This window comes from Opisthocomus hoazin, unplaced genomic scaffold (assembly GCF_030867145.1).
Source record: "Opisthocomus hoazin isolate bOpiHoa1 unplaced genomic scaffold, bOpiHoa1.hap1 HAP1_SCAFFOLD_154, whole genome shotgun sequence".
In the NCBI taxonomy this organism is placed as follows: Eukaryota; Metazoa; Chordata; class Aves; order Opisthocomiformes; family Opisthocomidae; genus Opisthocomus; species Opisthocomus hoazin.
In genome coordinates, this window is record NW_027448979.1 from 69,226 (window position 1) to 90,327 (window position 21,102).

At 56.9% G+C, this 21,102-nt stretch overlaps 1 protein-coding gene across 2 annotated transcripts; it reads right to left on the reverse strand.

Annotated features, from left to right (window-relative positions):
* Window positions 1-2,648: 2,648 nt before the first annotated feature.
* Window positions 2,649-18,911, reverse strand: DPF2 (double PHD fingers 2). 2 transcript variants are annotated; one of them, XM_075412293.1, is made up of 12 exons: window positions 18,828-18,911; window positions 13,135-13,295; window positions 12,941-13,048; window positions 12,537-12,700; window positions 9,914-10,006; window positions 9,304-9,382; window positions 8,384-8,425; window positions 6,082-6,219; window positions 5,723-5,851; window positions 5,487-5,599; window positions 3,451-3,532; window positions 2,649-2,812 (listed from the first exon to the last, which is right to left on the reverse strand). In XM_075412293.1, the coding sequence occupies exons 1-12, from the start codon at window positions 18,857-18,859 to the stop codon at window positions 2,736-2,738; spliced, it is 1,218 nt and encodes a 405-aa protein (XP_075268408.1). In that variant the 5' UTR covers window positions 18,860-18,911; the 3' UTR covers window positions 2,649-2,735. The 2 variants fall into 2 exon arrangements, with proteins under 2 accessions (XP_075268408.1, XP_075268409.1); XM_075412294.1 differs by lacking the exon at window positions 8,384-8,425.
* Between the last annotated feature and the right edge of the window lie 2,191 nt (window positions 18,912-21,102).

Consider the following 21,102-nt stretch of genomic DNA (forward strand, 5'->3'; position numbering starts at 1 on the left):
CACAACCCCAGTATCAGCCCTCGGAGAAGCCACATCGAAGTCCCTAAACTGGGTGTATTTACCCCAAAATGGGGGCGGCACAACCCCAGTATCAGCCCTCGGAGAAGCCACATCCAAGTCCCTAAACTGGGTGTATTTACCCCAAAATGGGGGCGGCACAACCCCAGTATCAGCCCTCGGAGAAGTCACATCCAAGCCCCTAAATTTGGTTTATTTACCCCAAAAAAGAAGGCAGAACAACCTCAGTATCAGCCCTCGGAGAAGCCACATCCTAGCCCCTAAATTGGGTGTATTTACCCCAAAATGGGGGTGGCACAATCCCAGTATCAGCCCTCGGAGAAGCCCCATCCAAGCCCCTAAATGGCTCTTTTTCACCCCAAAATGGTGGTGGCACAACCCCTTATCAGCCCCTGGAGAATCCCCCCCCCCCCCCCCCAATATCTGGGGTTTTCACCCCAAACCCAGCCGCCCCCCCACCCCCCAAATGCCCCCTTTTTGTCCCAAAACCAGCGCCGCCGTTTTCTCCGCTTTTATTACCAAAAAAAGCCGTTTTGGTGTCGCGGTTTCTTTCCCGGATAAGACACAACCGTGAAGCGTTGCTGAGGGGATTTTTGGGGTGAAACCCACCCGTTTGGGGACTCTGCATCGCCCCGCCCCCGCCCCGGGGCGCAAAAAGGGGGCAAACTCACCCGTTTTGAACCAAAACGCGGCCATTTCCGCCCGAATCACGCTGGGGGGGGGGGGCACCGGGTGGGAGCCAAGCGGGGGTGGGGGGTGGGGGATTTGGGGCAATTTTGAGGAGATTTGGTTAATTTTGGGGCTATTTGGGCCATTTTTGGGTCAATTTGGGGGCTATCTGGGTCAATTTGGGCCATTTTGGGGTCAATTTTGGGGCTATTCCGGTCAATTTTGGGTCAATTTGGGCCATTTTTAGGGCTATTTGGGTCAATTTTGGGGCTATTCAGGCCATTTTTGGGGCTATTTGGGTCAGTTTTGGGGCTGTTCAGGCCATTTTTGGGGCTATTTGGGTCGGATTTGGGGCTATTTGGGTCAATTTTGGGGCTATTCGGGTCAGTTTTGGTCTATTCAGGCCATTTTTGGGCTATTCGGGTCATTTTGGAGCTATTTGGGTCAAATTTTGGGCTATTCAGGCCATTTTCGGGCTATTCGGGTCAATTTTGGGCTATTAGGGTCAATTCTCAGGCTATTTTGGCCATTTTGGGGCCATTTGGGACAATTTTTAGGCTACTTGGGTCAATTTTGGTTTATTTGACTCCATTTTGGGGCTATTTGGTTCAATTTGGATCAAATCTCAGGCTATTTGGGTCAATTTGGGTCAATCGGGGGCTATTCAGGCCATTTTTGGGTCAATTTAGGGGGCTATTTGGGCCATTTTTGGGTCAATTTGGGTCAATCAGGGGGCTATCTACGCCATTTTTGGGGCTATTTGGGTCAATCGGGGCTATTTGGGCCATTTCTGGGGCTATTTGGTTCAATTTGGATCAAATCTCAGGCTATTTGGGTCAATTTGGGTCAATCAGGGGGCTATCTACGCCATTTTTGGGGCTATTTGGGTCAATCGGGGCTATTTGGGCCATTTCTGGGGCTATTTGGGTCAATTTGGGGATCATTTGGGTGAATTTTTAGGGTATTTGGGTAACTTTTAGGGTACTTGGGTCATTTTTTAGGCTATTTGGGTCAATTTTGGGCTACTTGACTCCATTTTGAGGCTGTCTGGGTTGATTTTGGGGCCATGTTTTGGCTCCTGGGGCCGGTTTCGGGGCTGCTCTGCCGCCGTCCCGGTTGGCTCCTCTCTTTCAGGGGGTTCAGGGAGGTGAAATTCAGGGGGGGGAGGTGGTGGTGGCAGGGAGCGGGGGCGGGGTTTGGAGGTAGGTTTTTTTTTTAAGTTGATTTTTAGAAAAAACAGGCACATTCAGTCAACGGGACCCTTGGGGGGGGCGGAAGGGGATAGCGGAGCCCCAAAACAGCGGCATCGCCTGCCTCTCCCCGTCAGCGGTGTTTTGGGGGCGCGACTTTTTCCTCCCCCAAAATAAATCCCCCCTCCGAACCCCAGAACAAACCCTGTGCGACCGTGACGGGTTGGGGGGGGGGGGGGCGGGGTGAAGCGTTTTTCCTTCTGCGCCGCGCGGGAGCAAGGGAAAAGCCCAAAATGGAGGGATTTTGCCCCGTTCCATGCCGGCCAGAGGAGGATGTCGGGGTGTAAGGCCTCGTCGGGGCGGGGAGGGGAGGTCAGCCGGGCTGTGGGGGAGCATCCTCTGAGGCGGGGGGGGACAGAAATGATAAAAAACTAGGAGGAAAACAAGAGGAAATGAAAATAAAATGGGGGGGGGGGGAATATCTCACTCCCCAAAAATGAACAAAAAACCCCCAAAACGCAACCCTGGCTGGTGCAGGGGGTTGAATTTTCCAACAAAAAGGGGGGGGGGGGGGAAGCGAGGTTTTTGGCAGGCCGCGTGTGGGGAGGCTCAGACCCTCAGAGCGGGGGGGGGCCGCGCCCCATCACGAAATCAAACCTTCCCGCGGCAAAAACGAAGAAAATAAACCCCAATGCCCCCCCACCGTCCCCGAGTAATAAAAAACCCGCCCGAATCCACCAAAAAAACACTGTGAGGGGTTAAAAAAAAAAAGGAAAAAGACACCCCCCCACAAAAAATAAAAGGGGAAACCGCGTGGAACGAGGGCACCGGGGAGCCCGTCCCGTCGGCGGAGCGGGATCAGGAGCTGTTCTGGTTCTGGTAGATGGAGGCTTTTTCCTTCAGCAGGTCCAGACACAAGTGGCAGCTCCAGCTCCCTGCGGAGAGAAGGACGCGTGGGCCGCCTGCTTTCGCCCTCGTTAGGGCTTCGTTAAGGGTCACGGCTTCCTCATTACATGCAGGCACTAACGGGGGGCGGGGGCAGCAGTTTACAGGGAGGTTTGTGACCTGGCAAGCCTTCCTCTCCCTCGTTAACCTTCGAGCGAAGGCGGCCAGGAGAGGGGTTGATAATTAACACCGGGGATAATTAACCACCCGCGAGGCATCATCCAGATTTCGGGGTTGTTTTTTTGCCGGGTTCTTTTTTTCCCCGCTTCGACGCCGTGAGTCAGCACAAGCTGAGGCGGGAGGAAGAGGAGGAAGAAGAGCGATCCCGCTCGGCTTTACCGGCCGAGACGGAGACATTTTGGGGCACAAGGGACGCAGGCGATGGATTTTTGGGGTGGGAAAAGGCTTTTCCACTTCTCCAGCAGAGCAGGGGAGGAATAATCGGGGAACATCGTGGCACGACAGATCCACGATTGCCCCCCCCCCCAAAAAAAAAGAGAAGCAGCAGCAGCGGGTCCGCGCAGCTGGGAAATATTCTGGGCCGAATTCCGCTCGGTTTTGAGCCGTTTCCGCGGCGGAGAGGCGGGATACGGGGTTTGGGGGGTGGGGGCGAGGGAGTGGCACTCACCTTCGGGCGGCTCCGACATGGGGGGGGTCAGGCAGTACATGTGGTAGCCGCGGTCGCAGTCGTCGCAGAAGAGGAGCTGGTCCTAAGCAGAGGGGGAGGAAGAGGAGGGAAAAATTTGGTGATTCTACCTGGATTTGGTGCAAGGACAACGAGGAGGGGACCGGAGGGGACGAGGGTCCCTCTCCATCGTTCTCCACGCTGTCGGAGCGACCAGGAAGACATCGCCATGTCCTCCGGAGTACCAAAAGCACCATCTGCTGCCCCCCAGAAAAGATTTTTGCAGTGTCCTACAGATAAAAGCCCAAAGATTTCTCCCCAGAAAGGTTCTCCCGTGTCCTACAGACCATTAAAGCTCAAAGATTTCGCCCCGGAAAGGTTCTCCCGTGTCCTACAGACCATTAAAGCTCAAAGATTTCTCCCCAGAACAACTCTCCTGTCACCTACACACTATTAAAACACACACATTTCTCCCCAAAATGACTCTCCCGTGTCCCACAGACTATTTAAGCCCAAAGATCTCTCCCCAAAAACTCTCCTGTGTCCTACAGACTATTAAAACACAAAGATTTCTCCCCAAAAAGACTCTCCTGTGTCCTACAGACTATCAAAACACAAATATTTCTCCCCAAAAAGACTCTCCTGTGTCCTACAGGCTATCAAAACCTAAAGATTTCTCCCCAAAATGACCTTCCTGTGTCCTACACTACTAAAATCCCAAGTTTTCTCCCGAAAAAGACTCTCCTGTCACCTACACACTATTAAAACACAAATATTTCTCCCCAAAATGACTCTCCTGTGTCCTGTAGACTACCAAAACCCAAAGATTCCACCCTAAAAAGACTCTCTTGTGACCTACACACTACTAAAACCCAAACGTTTCTCCCCAGAAAGGCTCTCCTGTGTCCTACAGACGATTAAAGCCCAAAGATTTCACCCTGAAAAGGCTCTCCTGTGTCCTACAGACTATCAAAACCCAAAGATTTCTCCCCAAAAAGACTCTCCTGTCACCCACACACTATTAAAACACACTAATTTCTCCCCAAAATGACTCTCCCGCATCCTATGGACTATTAAAACCCAAAGACTTCCCCCCCAAAAGAATCTGCTGTGTCCTACACACCACTAAAACCCACAGATTTCTCCCCAGAATGCCTCTCCTGTGATTTTAGGTGGTATTCCCATCATTTTGGCTTAATCCCACCATTCTGGGGGTGGTCCTGTCCTTCTAGGGGTACTCCCTTTATTCTGGGGGTACTCTCATCACTCTGGGGGTTACTCCAAATCCTTCTGAGGGGTACTTTTAAATTCTGGGGGTCCTTTTTCATTCTGAAGGTACTCCCATCATTCTGAGGGGTCCTCCCGTCCTTCTGGGGGTACTCCTGTCATCTTGGGGGGTACTCCCGTCACTCTAGGGGGTATTCCCATCAATCTAGGGGTGCTCTCTTCATTCTAGGGGATACTCCTGTCATTCTAGGGGGTATTCCCATCATTTTGGGGTTAATCTCATCATTCTGGGGGTCCTTTTTTCATTCTGGGGGTCCTTTTTTCATTCCGGGGGTACTCCCGTCATTTTGGCTTAATCCCACCGTTCTGGGGGTACTCCTGTTCTTCCAGGGGGTACTCCCTTTATTCTGGGGGTGCTCTCATCACTCTGGGGGCTACTCCCAGTCCTTCTGAGGGGTACTTTTCAATTCTGGGAGTCCTTTTTTTTTTCTGGGGATCCTTTTTTTGTTCTGGGGGGTACTCCTGTCCTTCTGGGGGTACTCCCTTCATTCTGGGGGTACTCCCTTCATTCTGGGGGGTACTCCCGTCCTTCTGGGGGGTATTCCCATCCTTCTAGGGGGTACTCCCTTCATTCTGGGGGGTACTCTTGTCCTTCTGGGGGTACTCCCATCCTTCTGGGGGTACTCCCTTCATTCTGGGGGGTACTCCCGTCCTTCTGGGGGTACTCCCTTCATTCTGGGGGGTACTCTTGTCCTTCTGGGGGTACTCCCGTCGTTCCGGGGGTACTCCCGTCGTTCCGGGGGAACACTCACGTCGTTCTCGGAGGTGCCGCAGATGTTGCAGCACTTGCACTCGATGCACTGCCAGCGGTACGTCTTGACGGCCGCCATCATCACCGGGGTGAACTGCAGGCAGGAGGGGTGCCCTGCGGAGACGGCGGGGACGCGGGTGAGGGCGGCGCGGCAGCCGGCTCCCAGCCCAAACCCTCGGCTCCTCCGGGAAGACGGCCCGGCGACGCCGGCGGGGCGGAGGACGCGTCCTCCCTTACCTGATCGCCCGCAGTCCGAGCACGAGACCAGCTCCTCCGGCTGTCCCGTCTTCTTGTTGATTTTGGAGTCTCCCAGGCAGAAATCGCAGTAGTTGTTGGGCAAAGCTAAGCCGTCGGGTCCTTTCTTGGCTGGAAAAGCAGAGCGGGAGAGGCGGGTTAGCCGCGGGGCGACGGCTTTCTGCGAGAAAACACTGCCAAGGTGCAAACCCCAACGCTCGGAGCCGCCTTTCCGGCAAGCTCGGAGCCCCGGGGCGACGCCGCGGCGCTGCGAAGCATCGGGGAAGGGACGCGGCTCGCGCCCAGCCCCGGCAGTTTCCCAATGGAGATTTTGGCAGAGCAGGGGGGGTGTTTTCGCTTACATTTTTGCTCCTCCGATCGCTGCGAGACAGGAGTGGGGGGCTGCGAATCGTCCTTGTCGTCGCCTTCTTCTTCGGCCAGGTGGGAGTGAGCGTAGTGGTAGCTCAACCCCGGCCGGTTCTTGTATCGCTTCCCGCAGACTACGGATAGAAGCGGGAGAAGTTTGAGCTTCGGCCCGGCGGGGAGCGAGATCCCGCATCCCAAATCATCCGGCATCCCCCGGTCCCGTCTCCGGGCTCCGAGCGCAGACGGCCACTCCCCTTCTGCCCCCCAAAATCACCTGGAATTTGTTAAAACCCCCCAGGAACTCCCTAACGAAGCGGTCTGGGGTTGGACCGTCCGGATCGGGTCCGGAGCAGCCGGAGAGGCACCGCAGCTTCCTCCGAAGCCGATTTGGTGGGCGGGCGATACCCACCGCGGCCGAATAACGACGGTAGCTCGTCAAGCGCAGCTTTACAGCCCTCGGTAACGGAGCGAAACGACGCGGGGATCAATCCCAAGCGGCAAAACCCAAACCCAAAAACCATCTCCTCCAAAAATCGAGGCTGTCTTCACCATGCATGAAAGGGAAATCTCTTTTTTTGGCACCCCGAGGAGGGAAACCGCGGCCGCCACGGGGACATCTCGGCCCCGCTCCCTCCTCGGACCCACCCGGCTCCTCCAAACCGGACCTGAGCGCGGCATGAAATCCCCCACCGCCCCGCACGCCATCGATCGCCCCGCTTTCCGCCCCGGTTTTTTGCGCTTTCCCCCTCGATCCGGCAGCAGGCGCTTCCTTGGGGAGAGCTCTCAGCACCCAGGGACTGGGGAAGTGCCTTCCCTGTCGGGGAATGGGCTCCCCGCTCATCGTCACCGCTTTTCCGGGGTTTTTTGGGGCAGTTTTTTAGCCGTGAGGCTCTGAGGGCACCCCAAAACCCCCTTTCAGCCCCGTACAGGACAAGCACGAAGCCGGCACCAGCCTTGCACCCCCCTACTGCCAGCACGGTAAATCAGGGGGCTGACTGGGCAGGAGCACAGGAATTGGGGTGAAATCCCCCCCAAAAAAGAGCCAAAGGGGGATCTGTGGGGCACACCGGACGGATTTGGCAATGGGTTTTCCCTGCATCTTCTTGCAGCGTCCGGGCAAATCAGGAAAAAGTCGCTTTCGGATGAGATTTCCCGAGCCTGGAGTTTTTCCCCGTAACATCCCAGAACCTTTCTGGATCCGTTCCCAGGCTTGACGCCCGGAGAAACCCCGCCAGGGTTTGTATCCGCTCTCCCGCTCCAAAAATACGAGGGGAAGCTGCTCCGCTCAGCCTGCTCACCCACAACGGGGTTCGAACCCCCCTAAGAGAGCCCAACGCAAGCAGCCGGCGTTGGCTTTTTGGGCCAAAAACCCGCAGATTCCGCCCTGGAAAGGGGGGAGCCACGAGGTTCTTGCCACCCCGGGGAAAAGATTCGGCATCGCAGGTCCGGAGCAGCTCCGGGAAGCGGCGCGAGCCCAGCGAAGGAGGGGAAAAGCGGCCGCAATTACAACCTTATTACATCGAATTCCGGCTTCGCAGAGCGAACCGAGGGCACGGCGGGGTCAGCCCCGTGAGCAGCCACGCGCAGCCGGCGGGCAGTGTTTTCTTTACCCCCTCCGCGGGGTTTAAAATTGACCTTTTTTCCCCCCAAAAACAGGCCGGCCAGTATCTAAACACGAGTCGGGTTTCCTCCGCCCGGACGGCGAGGAAGAGGAGCCGGCGCGAAGACAATCTCGGCTCTCCAGCTCGGCTGTTTATTCGCAGCCCGCTGCCAACGTCCAGCCTGCACCTGCAGCTGACCCGTTTTGGGCTTATTTAAAACAAAAAAGCGGTTGTTTTTTTGCGAGAGAAGCAGCGACGTGCTTTGGAGCGTCTTGAAAGGAAGGAGGCACGTCCCGGGCGCGCGGGATTTGGAGGGAGGGAAGGGGTTTGGTGGAAACGCCGTGTTTTCTCCCATCCCCGCCGCGGCGGGGGGGATTAATCTTTGTTTTCCCTCTCGGGAGGCCGCTCTGCCGGCACGCACGACCGCTCTTCCCTGCTGGAAAAGGGTCAGGCGAGCCCGGAGAGGAGCTGCCGAACCCCGCTGCCGGCGGGGAGGCCGGCTTTGACGTCGCTCGGTGGCCTTTGGCTTCTCCCTCCCTTTCTCTGTGTTTTCCCCCCCCGCCGCCTCCGCCGCCCCGATCCCCCTTTTCCCGCAGGCTCCAGCAAGGTTTGGCGAATAAAACCAACAAAACCTCTAACAGTTTCAGGAGGAGAAAGGCAGGAAGGAAATCAAAAAAGCAGACAGAGAGTGGACTACCTCGATCGGGAGGTTTCAAGGTATGCTTTTGTTTGTAACTATCTGAAACACAGAAAGAGAGTCGTGAGAAAAAAACACACACACACCAGGCCACGCAGACGCACCCGTGCCAAGCGACAGACGGACTCGGAAAACAGGAAAAAAAGGGGAGGAAAAAACACAGCTACTTCGGGTTTGGGGTGGGGTGTTTTTTTTTTTTGGAAGCTCTCGCAGGACAGGAGGAAGAAGAGAGAAAGGTAATTTCAAAGCCTCGCTCACCCTTTTTCGCTCCGTTTGCCCCATTAAAATTCTTTTGTGTTTTTTTTTTTCCCTCCCCTCCCTTTCCTCAGCTTGAGGAGTTGGAGGAGGGAGGTGAGGACGAAGCATTGGCAACCCCGGGCTTGCGGAGGAGCTGGCCGGCAAGGCACGGCCTCGGCAATCAAACCCCCGCTCGCGGAGCCGAGGAGGTTTTTTAGCCAGGAACCAGCGCACAGCGTTGCGTTTGAGAGCGACGGACTCGTTAAGTGGCTTTAACGAGGCACGACAGCGCAAGGGTCAGGACGGGGGGGACTACGGCCGGCTACGGAATCAGCCGGACGGACACAGACCCAACTCGAAAGCCAGCTGGGAAGATGGGGGGGCTGTTTTCAACCTTTTTTGGGGGGAGGTTTGCAAGACCGGGAGAGGTTTATCCTCGTTTCTACGTGTCGGGGCCAGAGGACGGCGTTCCCGGTGGGAAAACTCCAGCCATCTTGGACCGTCGGCGGAGGGCCGACAGCCCCGAGGGGTTCAAACCCACCCTTCCCCCCGAGGTGTAAATCTACCTTTTCCAGGTTTAAAACCCCAAATCCCAGCGGAAAAACCTGACGGATCCCAAAAGCCACGCAGCCCGGCTCCGCATCCCCGGCCCTACGCAGCCAGGAGAGGTTTTTCCTACTCACTGTCACAAGCGTAGGGTTTATCCCGGTCTTCTAATACAGCCGCGTCCAGCTTCTTGCGAGCCCCTCCGACACCTTTGCCCTGGGGGAAAAAAGAAGGGGAAAAAGCCAAGGTTTAGGCAAAATTGCGGCCCAGAAGGCTCGTGGGAGGTGGGGGAGGACAACGCCGCCGTGCCGGCGTCAGAGAAAAGCGCGATCCAACACTGCCACGTAGTGGGTACGGCCCGAAACGGCTGCGGGACGCGAGGATCGCCGCGAGCGGGGACGATCCGAATCCCTTGGGACCCTCGGCGGGTCCTTCCCGCTCTGGGAAACGGGGCAGATCCAGGCGAGATCTCTCCGCCATCCCCTCCCCACGCGGCAGCTCTCATGGGGCAGGTGGTTTTTGGGGAACAACGATCGTTAGCGGCTAACGGAGTTCTCCAAGCCCCCCGGGGTGTGTTTCGTGCTCATCCTGCCCGCGGGGCCAAGCACGGCCGAGTTTTCCCCAGCGTGAGGTTCAGCCCCGGAGACGGCCGAGCCCTGGCAGGCGTTGGGCTGTTTCGGTACCGGCAACGTCTCCGATTCACCAGGAATCGGCACCAAAAAAACGCCGGAACCCAGCCAGACCCACCTTGGCTTTCCCCTTCCCCCTCCGCTTCGGCGTATCTTCTTCGTAGTCCTCATCGTCCAAATCGTCCAGGAAATCATCCGGCTCAAGGATCCGCTGGGAAAGAGGAGAGGGGGTTACTGCAGACAAATCCTCGGCACGGAGCAAGGGAAAAAGAGGAAAAATTACGGGAGAGACACGTCAGCGCGGCCTCGGGTCGCCGGGCAGCAGCCGCATCCGTTTCCAACCTGTGAGGCAGAAGGAGGTGAAATTCTGGGGGGAGGGAGAGGGGATCCGGTACATTTTATCCCTTGAAAAGCGACGGAAAGGCTCAACACGGAGTAAAGACGCCTGAGGAAAGAGCAATCAAGGAAGAGGCGAAAAGGGACGAGGCTTGGAAAAGATCTTCATGCCAAAAAGCACCGTGGAAAAGCTCAGGAAGGGGAAAATATAGGGGGTTTTTCGGCAAAATTACACGGCGGTGCCGCACACCTCGCCCCGCCCTGCGCTTCTTTGGGGAGGGGATCTGTGAGATCGCAGCAGTCGGCGGGTACGGAGGCAAAGCGGCAGCCTGCGGGATATCGCCTCTCGTTAGAGCGGTCGGCTTAACGAAGCGCCCCAAAGAAAACCAACCGGCCTCGTGAGGGCCGCACCGGGAACAAGGCCTTGGTGGTGGAGGACGGCCCCTCCGGCGCGACCCGGGGCCGATCTGCACCGACCCGGGGCCGATCCGCACCGACCCGGGCCGCGAGCCGCCACGCCGAGGCTTTGCACCCCACCGCCCGCGCCCGCGGGGTGTTTTCGGCGGCAAAAAGCCGCCCGGACAGAGGACGCGGCGGGTTTAAAGTCCGGTTTCCGAGGGGAGAAGGCAATGCTCTGACAATCCCGACAGCGATTAACAGCGAAGGGTCGGGGAGGCTGACGAAGGACGGAGGGCGGGGAAGGTTTTTATCCGCCTCCAGACCTTGGTAGAGCCTTAATACTTAAGGGAGCTTCCGAGTTGTGCCAAATCAGGGTGAAAAGGGGCTGGAGGACCCCAATTATCCGGGGAGGAGGAAGACCTGAGCCCCTTTTTTTCTGCTGAAAGACAAATTTGCGGTCTCCTCTCTCCCCGACTCACTTGTTTCTCCCCCAAAGCAGGGCCGTCCGCTCCCAGCTTCGTTAGGCGGTCGCGTCAAGCCCTCCCGCACCAGGCGGGGACAGCGGAAACGCACCAGAGGGGAATAAAAAAAAAAAAAAAATTCCTAAAATACGTGTTGAAAAACAGCTTTTCCCTGGAATTACACTCGTCCCACGAGCCAACTGCAACGGGAAGAGGCCAAAGCAGCGGCGGAGCGGCCCGGATTCCCAGGCAGCGGAGACGGCTTCGACGTGCGACCGCGCAGAACCGTTCTCAGCAGCAGCCCCGGCGATTTCTAACCACCCCGGCTCCGTTTATCGACGCCAAACACCCAGCGCAGAGTCTGAAACTGGGTGCCCGGACACAATAATTCTGTGGCGAGAAGCTCCCTTTCCTGGAATTTTGGGGCAAAAATCTGCTTTTCCCTGGGTTTTGGGACCGGAACCTCCCTTTTTTGGAATTTTGAGCACAGAATCTCCCTTCTCCTGAATTCTGTAGGCCAGAATTCCCCTTCTCCCATATTTTGGGGCCAGAATCTGGCTTCCCCGGAATTCTAGGGCCAGAAGCTCCCTTCTCCCAAATTCTGTGGGCCAGAATTTCCCTTTCCTGGAATTCTGAGGCCAGAAGCTCCCTTCCTCAGAATTTTGAGGCCAGAAGCTCCCTTCCCTGGAATTCCGGGGCCAGAAACTCCCTTCCCCGGAATTTTGAGGCTAGAAGCTCCCTTTCCCGGAATTCTGGGAGCAGAATATCCCTTCCCCGGAATTCTGAGGCCAGAAGCTCCCTTTCCCAGAATTTTGGGAGCAGAATATCCCTTCTCACATATTTTGGGGCCAGAAGCTCCCTTCTCCTGAATTCTGTGGGCCAGAATTTCCCTTCCCTGGAATTCTGGGGCCAGAATCTCCCTTCCTCGGAATTCTGAGGCCAGAAGGTCCCTTTCCTTGGAACTCTGAGGCCAGCAGCTCTCTTCCTCAGAATTTTGGGGCCAGAATCTCTTTCCCAGAATTCTGGGGCCAGAAGCTCCCTTCCCTGGAATTTTGAGGCCAGAAGCTCCCTTCCTTGGAATTTTGGGGCCAGAATCTCCCAGAATTTCGGGAGCAGAAGCTCCCTTCCCCTGAATTCTGGGGTCAGAAACTCCATTCCCTGGAATCCTGGGGCCAGAAGCTCCTTTCTCCGGAATTCTGGCACCAGAAGCTCCCTTCCCCTGAATTTTGGGGCCAGAAGCTCCATTCCCAGGAACTGGGGGACTGTTTCTAACCGTGAGGAAGGCAACATCCACCTGTCCAGGCGACATGGCCGTACGGAGCCAAACCCCGGCTTCCCGCTCTCCGGCAGCCCCACGAGGCCGGCAGAACCACCTCCGTCCCCCCAAATCCATCCCAAATCCTTCCGCCGCCGCTAAAAGACGCGGAGGAAGCAGAGGGGCAGAGGAAGGGGTTGGGAAAGCAGAGCGGCGGCGTGGAGACGTGTGTGTTTTACCCTGAAGCTCCCCTTCCTGCCATCGGGGAGGAGACCCTCTCTCTGCCGTACCTTCCGCGCGCGGCTGTTGGTGACGGGGAACTCGCCCAGGCTGTCGTCATCGATGCGGGGGTCCGGGAGGGCACGCTTCTCCAATGGGTCGGTCCTCAGCAGGGCCTCCAGGCTGCTGCCATCCTGAGAGATCAGCCCTTCCTTCTTCAGGGTCTGATCGGTGTCTGCAAGGCAGGGGAGAAAGGGAAGAGAAAAATCAGGGCAGGAGGTCGGCACGCGCCGAGATCCCGCCTTCGCCAGCCATGTTCACAAGCTTCCCTGCCGCAGCGGCGGCGGGCGAAGGGATTTACCGACCCTCGCCACTGTTTGCCGTCATCCGGCGCTATTTGGGCCTGGTACCGCCAAGAAAAAACCAACCCCTCAGCTTTTACAGCGTGCAGAAAGCGGCGATGGGAAGGATTTACCTGGTTTGATAGACGGGAAGGAGAGCCTCGGGTCCTCCGGGGGATGAGCACGACGTTTCTTCCGCCAGCGGCGCGCGGGGTAGGAGTAAAGCTGCCCAGCGGCTAAACCTTTAATTAAAATAAAACCCAAAAATTATCTGAGGCGACGACACGCGCCGAGCCCTCGTCCCCAACGCGGCGATTTCCCGGCGTACCCGGCCCCCGGTGACGTTTCTCCATCCAGATGTAGCAGTTGCTTTGGGCCACGCCGGTCTGCGAGTCGAGGAACGGGAGGCGGACGCTCCTCTCGGCGCAGAGCCGGGCGTTGTAGTTGTGGCACTGCTCCATGGCATCCCTGTAGTACTGCTCCCCGAGGCTGCCGGGTGGAAAAAGAGGGTGGGCGCTCATCCCCAGTGCGGATTCCAGCCCCGGCACGCGGTCGGCACACGAGACAGAATCACAGAATCACAGAATCACGGAATGTTCGGGGTTGGCAGGGACCTCTGGGGGTCACCCAGCCCAACCCCCTGCCCAAGCAGGGTCACCCAGAGCAGGCTGCACAGCACCGCGGCCAGGCAGGGCTGGAATATCTCCAGAGAAGGAGACTCCACAGCCTCCCTGGGCAGCCTGGGCCAGGGCTCCGTCACCCTCAGAGGGAAGAAGTTCTTCCTCGGGTTCAGCTGGAGCTTCCTCTGCTCCAGTTTGTGCCCGTTGCCCCTTGTCCTGTCGCTGGGCACCACTGAAAAGAGCTTGGCCCCATCCTCCTGACACCCACCCTGCAGATATTTAGAGGCATTTCTAAGGTCCCCTCGCAGCCTTCTCTTCTCCAGGCTGAACAAGCCCAGCTCCCTCAGCCTCTCCTCGTAGCGGAGATGCTCCAGTCCCCTGCTCATCCTTGTAGCCCTGCGCTGGACTCTCTCCAGTAGCTCCTCATCTTTCTTGAACCGGGGAGCCCAGAACTGGACAGAGTACTCCAGATGGGGCCTCCCCAGGGCAGTGTAGAGGGGAAGGAGAACCTCCCTCGTCCTGCTGGCCACACTCTTCTTGATGCACCCCAGGATCCCCTTGGCCTTCTTGGCAGCCAGGGCACGCTGCTGGCTCATGGTTAACCTGTCGTCCACCAGGACACCCAGGTTCCTCTCCGCAGAGCTGCAAGAGGGACGGAAACGCCGCGCTCCCTCCCGGATTCCCCGCTCGCAGCGAGCGCAGCCCGACACCTCTCCTCTGCGAGGTGACTCGACGCCGTGTCCATGGAGGACGGAGACGTCCCCCGGCCCAGCGCAGAGACGCCGGGACCGCCACGACAGGCGACTCCAGCCTTCCTCGCCGCCAGCAGATGACACGCGGCGGCACTAAGAGCTCCCCGCGACGTTTTTCATGCCCCCGATGCCTTTTCTGAGAAGCCCGCGCCGCATCTACGCTGTTACTAATGGATTGCAGCAGCCGCCAGCATCCCTCTGGTTTCCTTAAGTGCCCCAATCCGGCCTCATCCTCTTTTCGAAGAGCGCGACCTCTTCGTGCTGCATCCCTCCTTCAACCGGACACCGTCAGGGCTGCGACAGCCGCAGCCCCATAATTACAGTAATTAGGATGGTGAGATCTTCCCACCACGCGTGGCAGGGAGAGGGGAAGAGCCGAGAGCCTGTTGGGCTGCCGGAGACTGAGTTTCTCCCTCCCCAGCGCCAGGAGAGGAGAAACGCTCTGTTTATATCGAGATATATTCACCTTGGCACTTTAATACCGGCTGGGATTCCGGCCCCGGAATCACCCACGATCCCAAGACGGTTAATTAGACGAGCGAATAACGATGCCTGCGTGGGACGTGAACTACCCTGCCCGACGGAGGGAAAGGAGCCGGGACACAAACCGCTTCGTCGACGGGTTTTGATTCCAGCGCAGGTAGAAGTGGGATGTGTGGGAAGAAGACAACCAACAGGCAGAGAGGGAATCGCCGGAAAGATGATGACTTGGGGGAATTTTCAACGCGGACGTGGGTTGCTGCGCTCGTTGCCTTACGGAGCCCGGTCAGCCGGAGCCGCGACGGCACAACGGGGTTCGTCTCTGCGACAGCAGCGATTTTGGGAGCGGGAATGGTGTCCCAGCAGCAATTCAGAGAGATAAGAAATGTCCCAAATCGCCTTTTTTCCTCTGCTGACTGCAGAGGGAGCCCAAATCCCACGCTCCGGGAGTCTGGGGATGTAACTCCCTTCCGGAGCTTTTAATTTCCTCCTCGATCACGGCAGCGCTCCTCGATAGCTCAATCTGCGCCCCGATAAGCAACGACGCGGAGCCCTAAATCCTTCTCGTAACGTCCAGACCAGCAGGAGGAGGAAAACTCGGGGTTTATGGCAAAACAAACGCAGAAAGAGTTTGGCTGCCCAACTTGTTTCTCTCCCCATGGCTTGATTTTAGAGTTTGCGGGGGGGAAAGAGGCAATTAACCCTCAAAATGATAATCTGCCATGGTTTGAACCGCGAATGAGCAGAGGGCTCCCGGGCTGGGTGAGAAAAGCACCAGGATTTGGCTTCAGCACCTAAAAAAGCTTCACAAAATGGGTTTTCAAGCGCATTGAGGGGACGGGGAGGGACCACGGGACGCGTTAAGAGTGGAGATCTTGTCTCCAGCTCCGACATACAACCCTCTCCTCTTCCCCGACGCTACCTGGAGGGCTTCGGCCCCAAAAGCGAGGGGTGCTTGGAGGCCCGGCCGCTCACCGCTCCCCACGCGCAACCGCAAAACAACCTCGCGAAAGCTCGGCCGAGGAGAAGCGCCGCTTCAAATCCGCGCAAGCAAAGAGCTAACGAAGCCGTCAGGAAGGACTGATGTCTTTTAAACAGCTCTAACGAAGCCGGTTATTGCTCCCTGCGGACTCGGTGCAGCTCAGAGCCTTCTACGGCTGCTAAGGAAGTCGTGAGCGCTCTCAAGAGCAGCTTCCAGTAAAGCAAATGGAAAAAAAAACAGGGGGGGGCTTTATGGGTTTTAGCACTGTTGGTAAGAGATGGCGGCTGGAAACAGCTGGAAAACACCCGACGTGGCTACCGCCATCCCCAAAACGGCCGGGAAAAGGTGGGGAACACACACCTGTGCAGGACGGGGAGTGAGTTAAAGCCCCCAAAAGCCATCGGGGCAGAATGTCGCTGCCGTCGTTTGGGGAAAAATAAAGCGGGAAGGGCTTTGGTAGAGTAAACTCTTTGCTGATGGTACCTGGAGATAGGAGAACGGCGCAGGGAACGGCTTCAAAAAGTAAAAAAAACCCCAGATCTTGCCGTGCTCCTCTCCATCATCCTCGCTGGCAAGCTGAGACCGAAAAAACCCAGCCTCGAAACCCAAGGGCAGCTGCTAAAATAAAGAAAACACACTCGTGTGACGCAGGTGGGGAAGGCGAGAGGCTGCTTCACGCACCCAGCTTCCCCGGAAGCCGCAGATCCACGGCCAAGCCGTGTCGTCGCGAAGCGTCGGCTCGCCGATTCGGGGACAAAAGAGGCTGAAAAAGGTGTTTTGTGGCTCAGAGTTTGTGGTTCTCTCTGCAACAAGCCGAGAAAGGGGTCTCGAAAACGCAGCAGCACAGCCGGCCATGGGTTTCTCCAGCAGCTTCGCTCACGCATCTGCAGGTGGGAAGGCTGCAAGACGGACGGACCCACGGCCATCACCTCTCCTAACGAGCCCCAGCTCATCAGAGACGTCTCTTAACGAACCTGCATCTCATCGGAGAAGACGTGGGGGGTGCAAATCGCGCCCTGTTTTGCACCGACGCCCCGCCAAGAAGGAAGGTTTTTGGAGGGAACCGCAGCAGGGATGCAACAGCGTCGTGGCTGAGGCGCCGCCAGCTGAAGGGAGATGCCAAAAAACTCCTGGAGATGCCAGAAAATAAACCTGGAAGTGCCAAAAACACCCCGGAAATACAAAAAAAATGTGGAAACGCCAAAAGCCCCCTGGAAATACACAAAAAGCCACCCCTGGAAATGCCAAAAACTCCCTGGAAATGCAAACAAAAACCCTGGAAATGCCAAAAACTCCCTGGAAATGCCAAAAACTCCCTGGAAATGCAAACAAAAACCCTGGAAATACCACAAAAAAACCCAGACATGCCACAGAAAAACCTGAAAGTTACTAAAATACAACCCTGGAAATGCAAAAAAAAACCTGGAAATGCCAAAAGCCACCTGGAAATACAGAAAACTCCTCCCCTGGAAATGCCAAAAAAAAACCCTGGAAATGCCAAAACAAAAAACCCTGGAAATGCCAAAAAAAAACCCTGGAAATGCAAAAAAAAACCCTGGAAATGCCAAAAAAAAAAACCTGGAAATGCCAAAAACACCTTGGAAAGGCCACAAAATCCTGAAAATTATTTAAAAACAATCCTGGAAACGCCAAAAAACCCCGAGAGACGCCAAAAAAAGGATCAACAAAGATCTCCAAGTCCACTGTTCCCATCCAGGCAGGATTGGCTTCCCTTATAGGGCTATATAGGGGACCACCAACACCCCCTCGCTACAGCAGGGTGGGTAGTGGGGGGCTCTATAGCTCCCCAAGGGTATATACGCCCCCCTCATAGGGCTCTATAGGTAGACCCCTACCTTTAGGGGGGCTATATGGCGGAACGCCTCCCCCAGAGCTCTATAGGGCCATATGGGGAGGGGAACCTCCATCCCCAGGGCTCTACAGCTTCCCCTCTCGCAAGGACACACTGAGGAGAACCCCCAACCCCAGCGATCTATAGGGCACAGCCCTATAGAACCATCAAGCAGGGCTCCCTCTTACCCCACGACGACGTACGGGAACCCATATGGGGCCATACGGGCCACCCACACAGGGCCATATAGGGGAAGATCCATACTCAGGGCTCTACAGAGCCCCCCTCACTGGGCCATATGTGGGGGGGGACACCCCTGGGCTCTATAGGACCCCTCCCAGAACCATATAGAGGGAAATTCCTGCTCTACCAGGGCCCTTCAAAGAGCTTTGTGGGGGTAAGTGCACCCCCGGGATCTATAAGAACCTTTCACGTGGGTGTATAGGGATGACACCCCCCCCTTGGCCTCCACAGGACACTCTCATGGGGCCATACAGGGGAGACCCCCACTCTTTAACCTCTACAGGTCCCCCTATCAGAGGACCCCAACCCCTGAGCTATATAGGACACTCTCACAGGGCCATATAGGGGAGACCCCCACTCTTTAACCTCTACAGGTCCCCCTGTCAGAGGACCCCAACCCCTGGGCTGTATAGGACACTCTCAGGGGGCCATATAGAGGAGACCCCCACCCTTTAAACTCTATAGGTCCCACTTTCAAGGGACCCCAATCCCTGGGTTCTATAGGACACTCTCACAGGGGTGTATAGGAGAGACCCCCACTCTTTGACCTCTATAGGTCCCACTTTCAGGGGACCCCAACCCCTTGGCCTCTACAGGACATTCTCACAGGGCTCTATAAGGGAGACCCCCACTCTTTGCACTCTATAGGTCCCCCTCTCAGAGGACCCCAACTCCTGGGTTCTATAGGACACTCTCACGGGGCCATATAGGGGAGACCCCCACTCTTTGCACTCTATAGGTCCCACTTTTAGGGGACTCCAACCCCTGGTTTCTATAGGACACTTTCACAGGGCCACAGAGGGGAGACCCCCACTCTTTGGCCTCTATACGCCCCACTTTCAGGGGACCCCACCCCCAGGGTGCTATTAGCCCCCTCACACCGCCATACTGGGGGAGTTTTCCCCTCAGCGTGAGGAGGAATTCTCTCCCCCCTCCCCCAGCAAAGTTCCCCCCGAACAATGAGCGCGCCCCCCTCCACCCAACTCGCTCCCTCCCGCGACACAGCGAGCGAACCCTGCTTCCCGGGGTGGGGTGGGGGGCCGGGGGGAAGGAAGGGGGGGGCGCGGGGGGGACGCGACACGACGCACTCACAGCTTCACCACATTCTGTACCACGGCCGCCATCTTCCCTCCGCCGCCGGGGCCCTGCACCGCCCAGTGCGCACGCGCGGCGGGACGGAGGGGGTTGGGGGGAGGGGGTGGTGAGCAGTCGCTCTGCGCATGCGCAGAAGCGCGACCGGCCCCGCTCCCGGGGGGTATGCGCAGTTGCGGCGGCCGCGGCTCCCCGCGGCTCCGCATGCGCTAAACACCCCACCCCCTACCCCCGGCAGTGCTGCCTGTGCGCATGCGCGAGGGGGAAAAGGCGGGAAAAGCTGAGGGGAGAGGCGCCAAGTGTGGTGGGTGGTAAGCGAGAGGCAAAGGGAAGGTGGGATAAGGGAGTAAAATGGGGGGAAAAGAGGAAAATCTGAGGGAAAGGGGCGGAGGAGGGGTGCAGGAAGAAAATGTGGGAGGCAAATAGGGGAGGGGAGGGACGGTGGGTGAAGTGTGGCGGGGAGAGAGGATGAGGGGCGAGATGGAGAGGGAGGTAAACGTGGAGGAGCAAAGAGCTGGAGTGAAGGAAAAGGGGTAAGAATGGATGCGGAGAGGGATGGAAAGGGAGGTGAGGGCAACTAGGAGAGGGTGAGGAAGGAGGAGCGGGGCGGGCCGGGGAGGAGGAAGGGTGCTGGGAGGAGGGAAGAGGGATGAGGGCAGGGGGAGGATAAAGTGAGGGATAAATCGGCGATAAATGAGTGTCCTCCCCCTCAGGGCTGAAAGCCCTATAGATATTCCTGATTATTTATATTTATGGTTTCAGTGCTTGGTGCTGGCACAGCAGCCGCACCCCAAGACCACCCCCCCACCCCCCAGCCTCTTTTGCTTCAGAAATTCCCACCAAAAATTGAAATCCTCGAGCCCTTCTCCCTTTTCTATCAAACCTAAATTAACTAATATTCTTCCTGCAGGGTGGAGAGGCAGAGGCAAGGTCGCCTGCGTACCCCACGGTGAGCGTGGTTTGCCCAAAAACAGGAGCCAGCTGAATTCCTCTCTCTCTTTTCCTTCATTTCTCCACTTTCTGTGTGTTTTGGTTTTTTTGTTTCCTTCTGTATGCTGGGAAATTGGTTTTCTGGGTTCCATCCAGGGTTAAACCTTTCTCTCCGCCCTTCCTCCTCCCCTTAATCCCGCACTGGCTGTCGTTAACGTGGATGCAGCTGCTTTATTTTCCTGCCCTGTCTGTAAAAACCAACCGCTATGTCGCCGTGATTAACGGTCGTGATGCTCCGGCTACCGGCGTCGTGGCAGGGCCAGGCGCAGCGAACCCCCGGCTGCCGGGGGTCAAATGTCGGGCGTAGGCGTTTGCTGAGTTTATTGCATCGTTAAGCCACTGCCGGGAAATCTTGGGCTAACGAAGAAGTTGCAGGGTTGGCAGGAGTGCCAAGAGCCAAGCGGCTGGCTGTATTCCCCCCCCAGGACCCCAGTGAAGGTTCTGAGACCCCAGTGAAGGTTCTGAGACCCCAGTGAGCACCCCCGGACCCCAGTGAAGGTTCTGAGACCCCAGTGAACACGCCCAGACCCCAGTGAAGGTGCTGAGACCCCAGTGAGCACCCCAGGACACCCGTTGCCCCCGTGGAATTAATTAACCCCCCCATTAACTTATTCCACCTTAAATCTCCCCCAAAAAGCAAGGGGGGAAAGAGGTTGTTCAGCACGTGTGGGCTGAGTCACAGCGGGGAACAGTTCCTGCCCGAGTGACTCACGCTTCTTAGAACCGGGGTATTGAAAAAACACTGGGTTGAGCAACAGCTCCTTGCATAAATCAGCAATTTGAGGAGCGATTAATTAGGGCCCAGGCGGGAGGGAGGGGATGAAGGAAGCCCCCGTCCTGCGCAGAAAGCCCAAGGCAGGGGGAATACCAAGGGATTTTATTGATGACAGCTAAAAATTAATTAAAGAAATGGGGCTTTGCAGCTAAGGAGATGGGACGATGCCTGGAAAAATGGGGAAAAAAGTAGGATTGGGATAATTTCACAGGGTTTATATCAAATATCGTGCGAGAGGTGGATATGGGGAGGGAGGAGGTGTGTTGCTGACAAGGAGCGTCACCTTTTCACAGTAGAAAGCCCCCCAAATCCAGTAAAACTGACGCATCCTTTCCCTTTAGCCCCGTGCAAGAGCAGCTCCTGTTTCCCTTCCAGGTATCGGAGTCGAGCTGTCGGCTCGGGAAGCACCGGGGGTGGACGGATCTGCTCGCATGCAGCCGGGAGCCGTCAGGAGCAAGGTGCCAATTTAATGCCAAATTAAAACCGTTAACGCCCTAAACCTGTGTTCCC

What these genes read in the sequence shown, in the direction of transcription:
- DPF2 (XM_075412293.1), bottom strand. Translation starts at nt 18,859, where the DNA reads ATGGCGGCCGTGGTACAGAATGTGGTGAAGCT. An exon ending in GCGATCGGAGGAGCAAAAAT is followed by an intron (nt 5,852 to 6,081) that starts GTAAGCGAAAAC and finishes CTGCTTTTCCAG; the next exon opens with CCAAGAAAGGACCCGACGGC. An exon ending in CTCGGACTGCGGGCGATCAG is followed by an intron (nt 5,600 to 5,722) that starts GTAAGGGAGGAC and finishes CCGTCTCCGCAG; the next exon opens with GGCACCCCTCCTGCCTGCAG.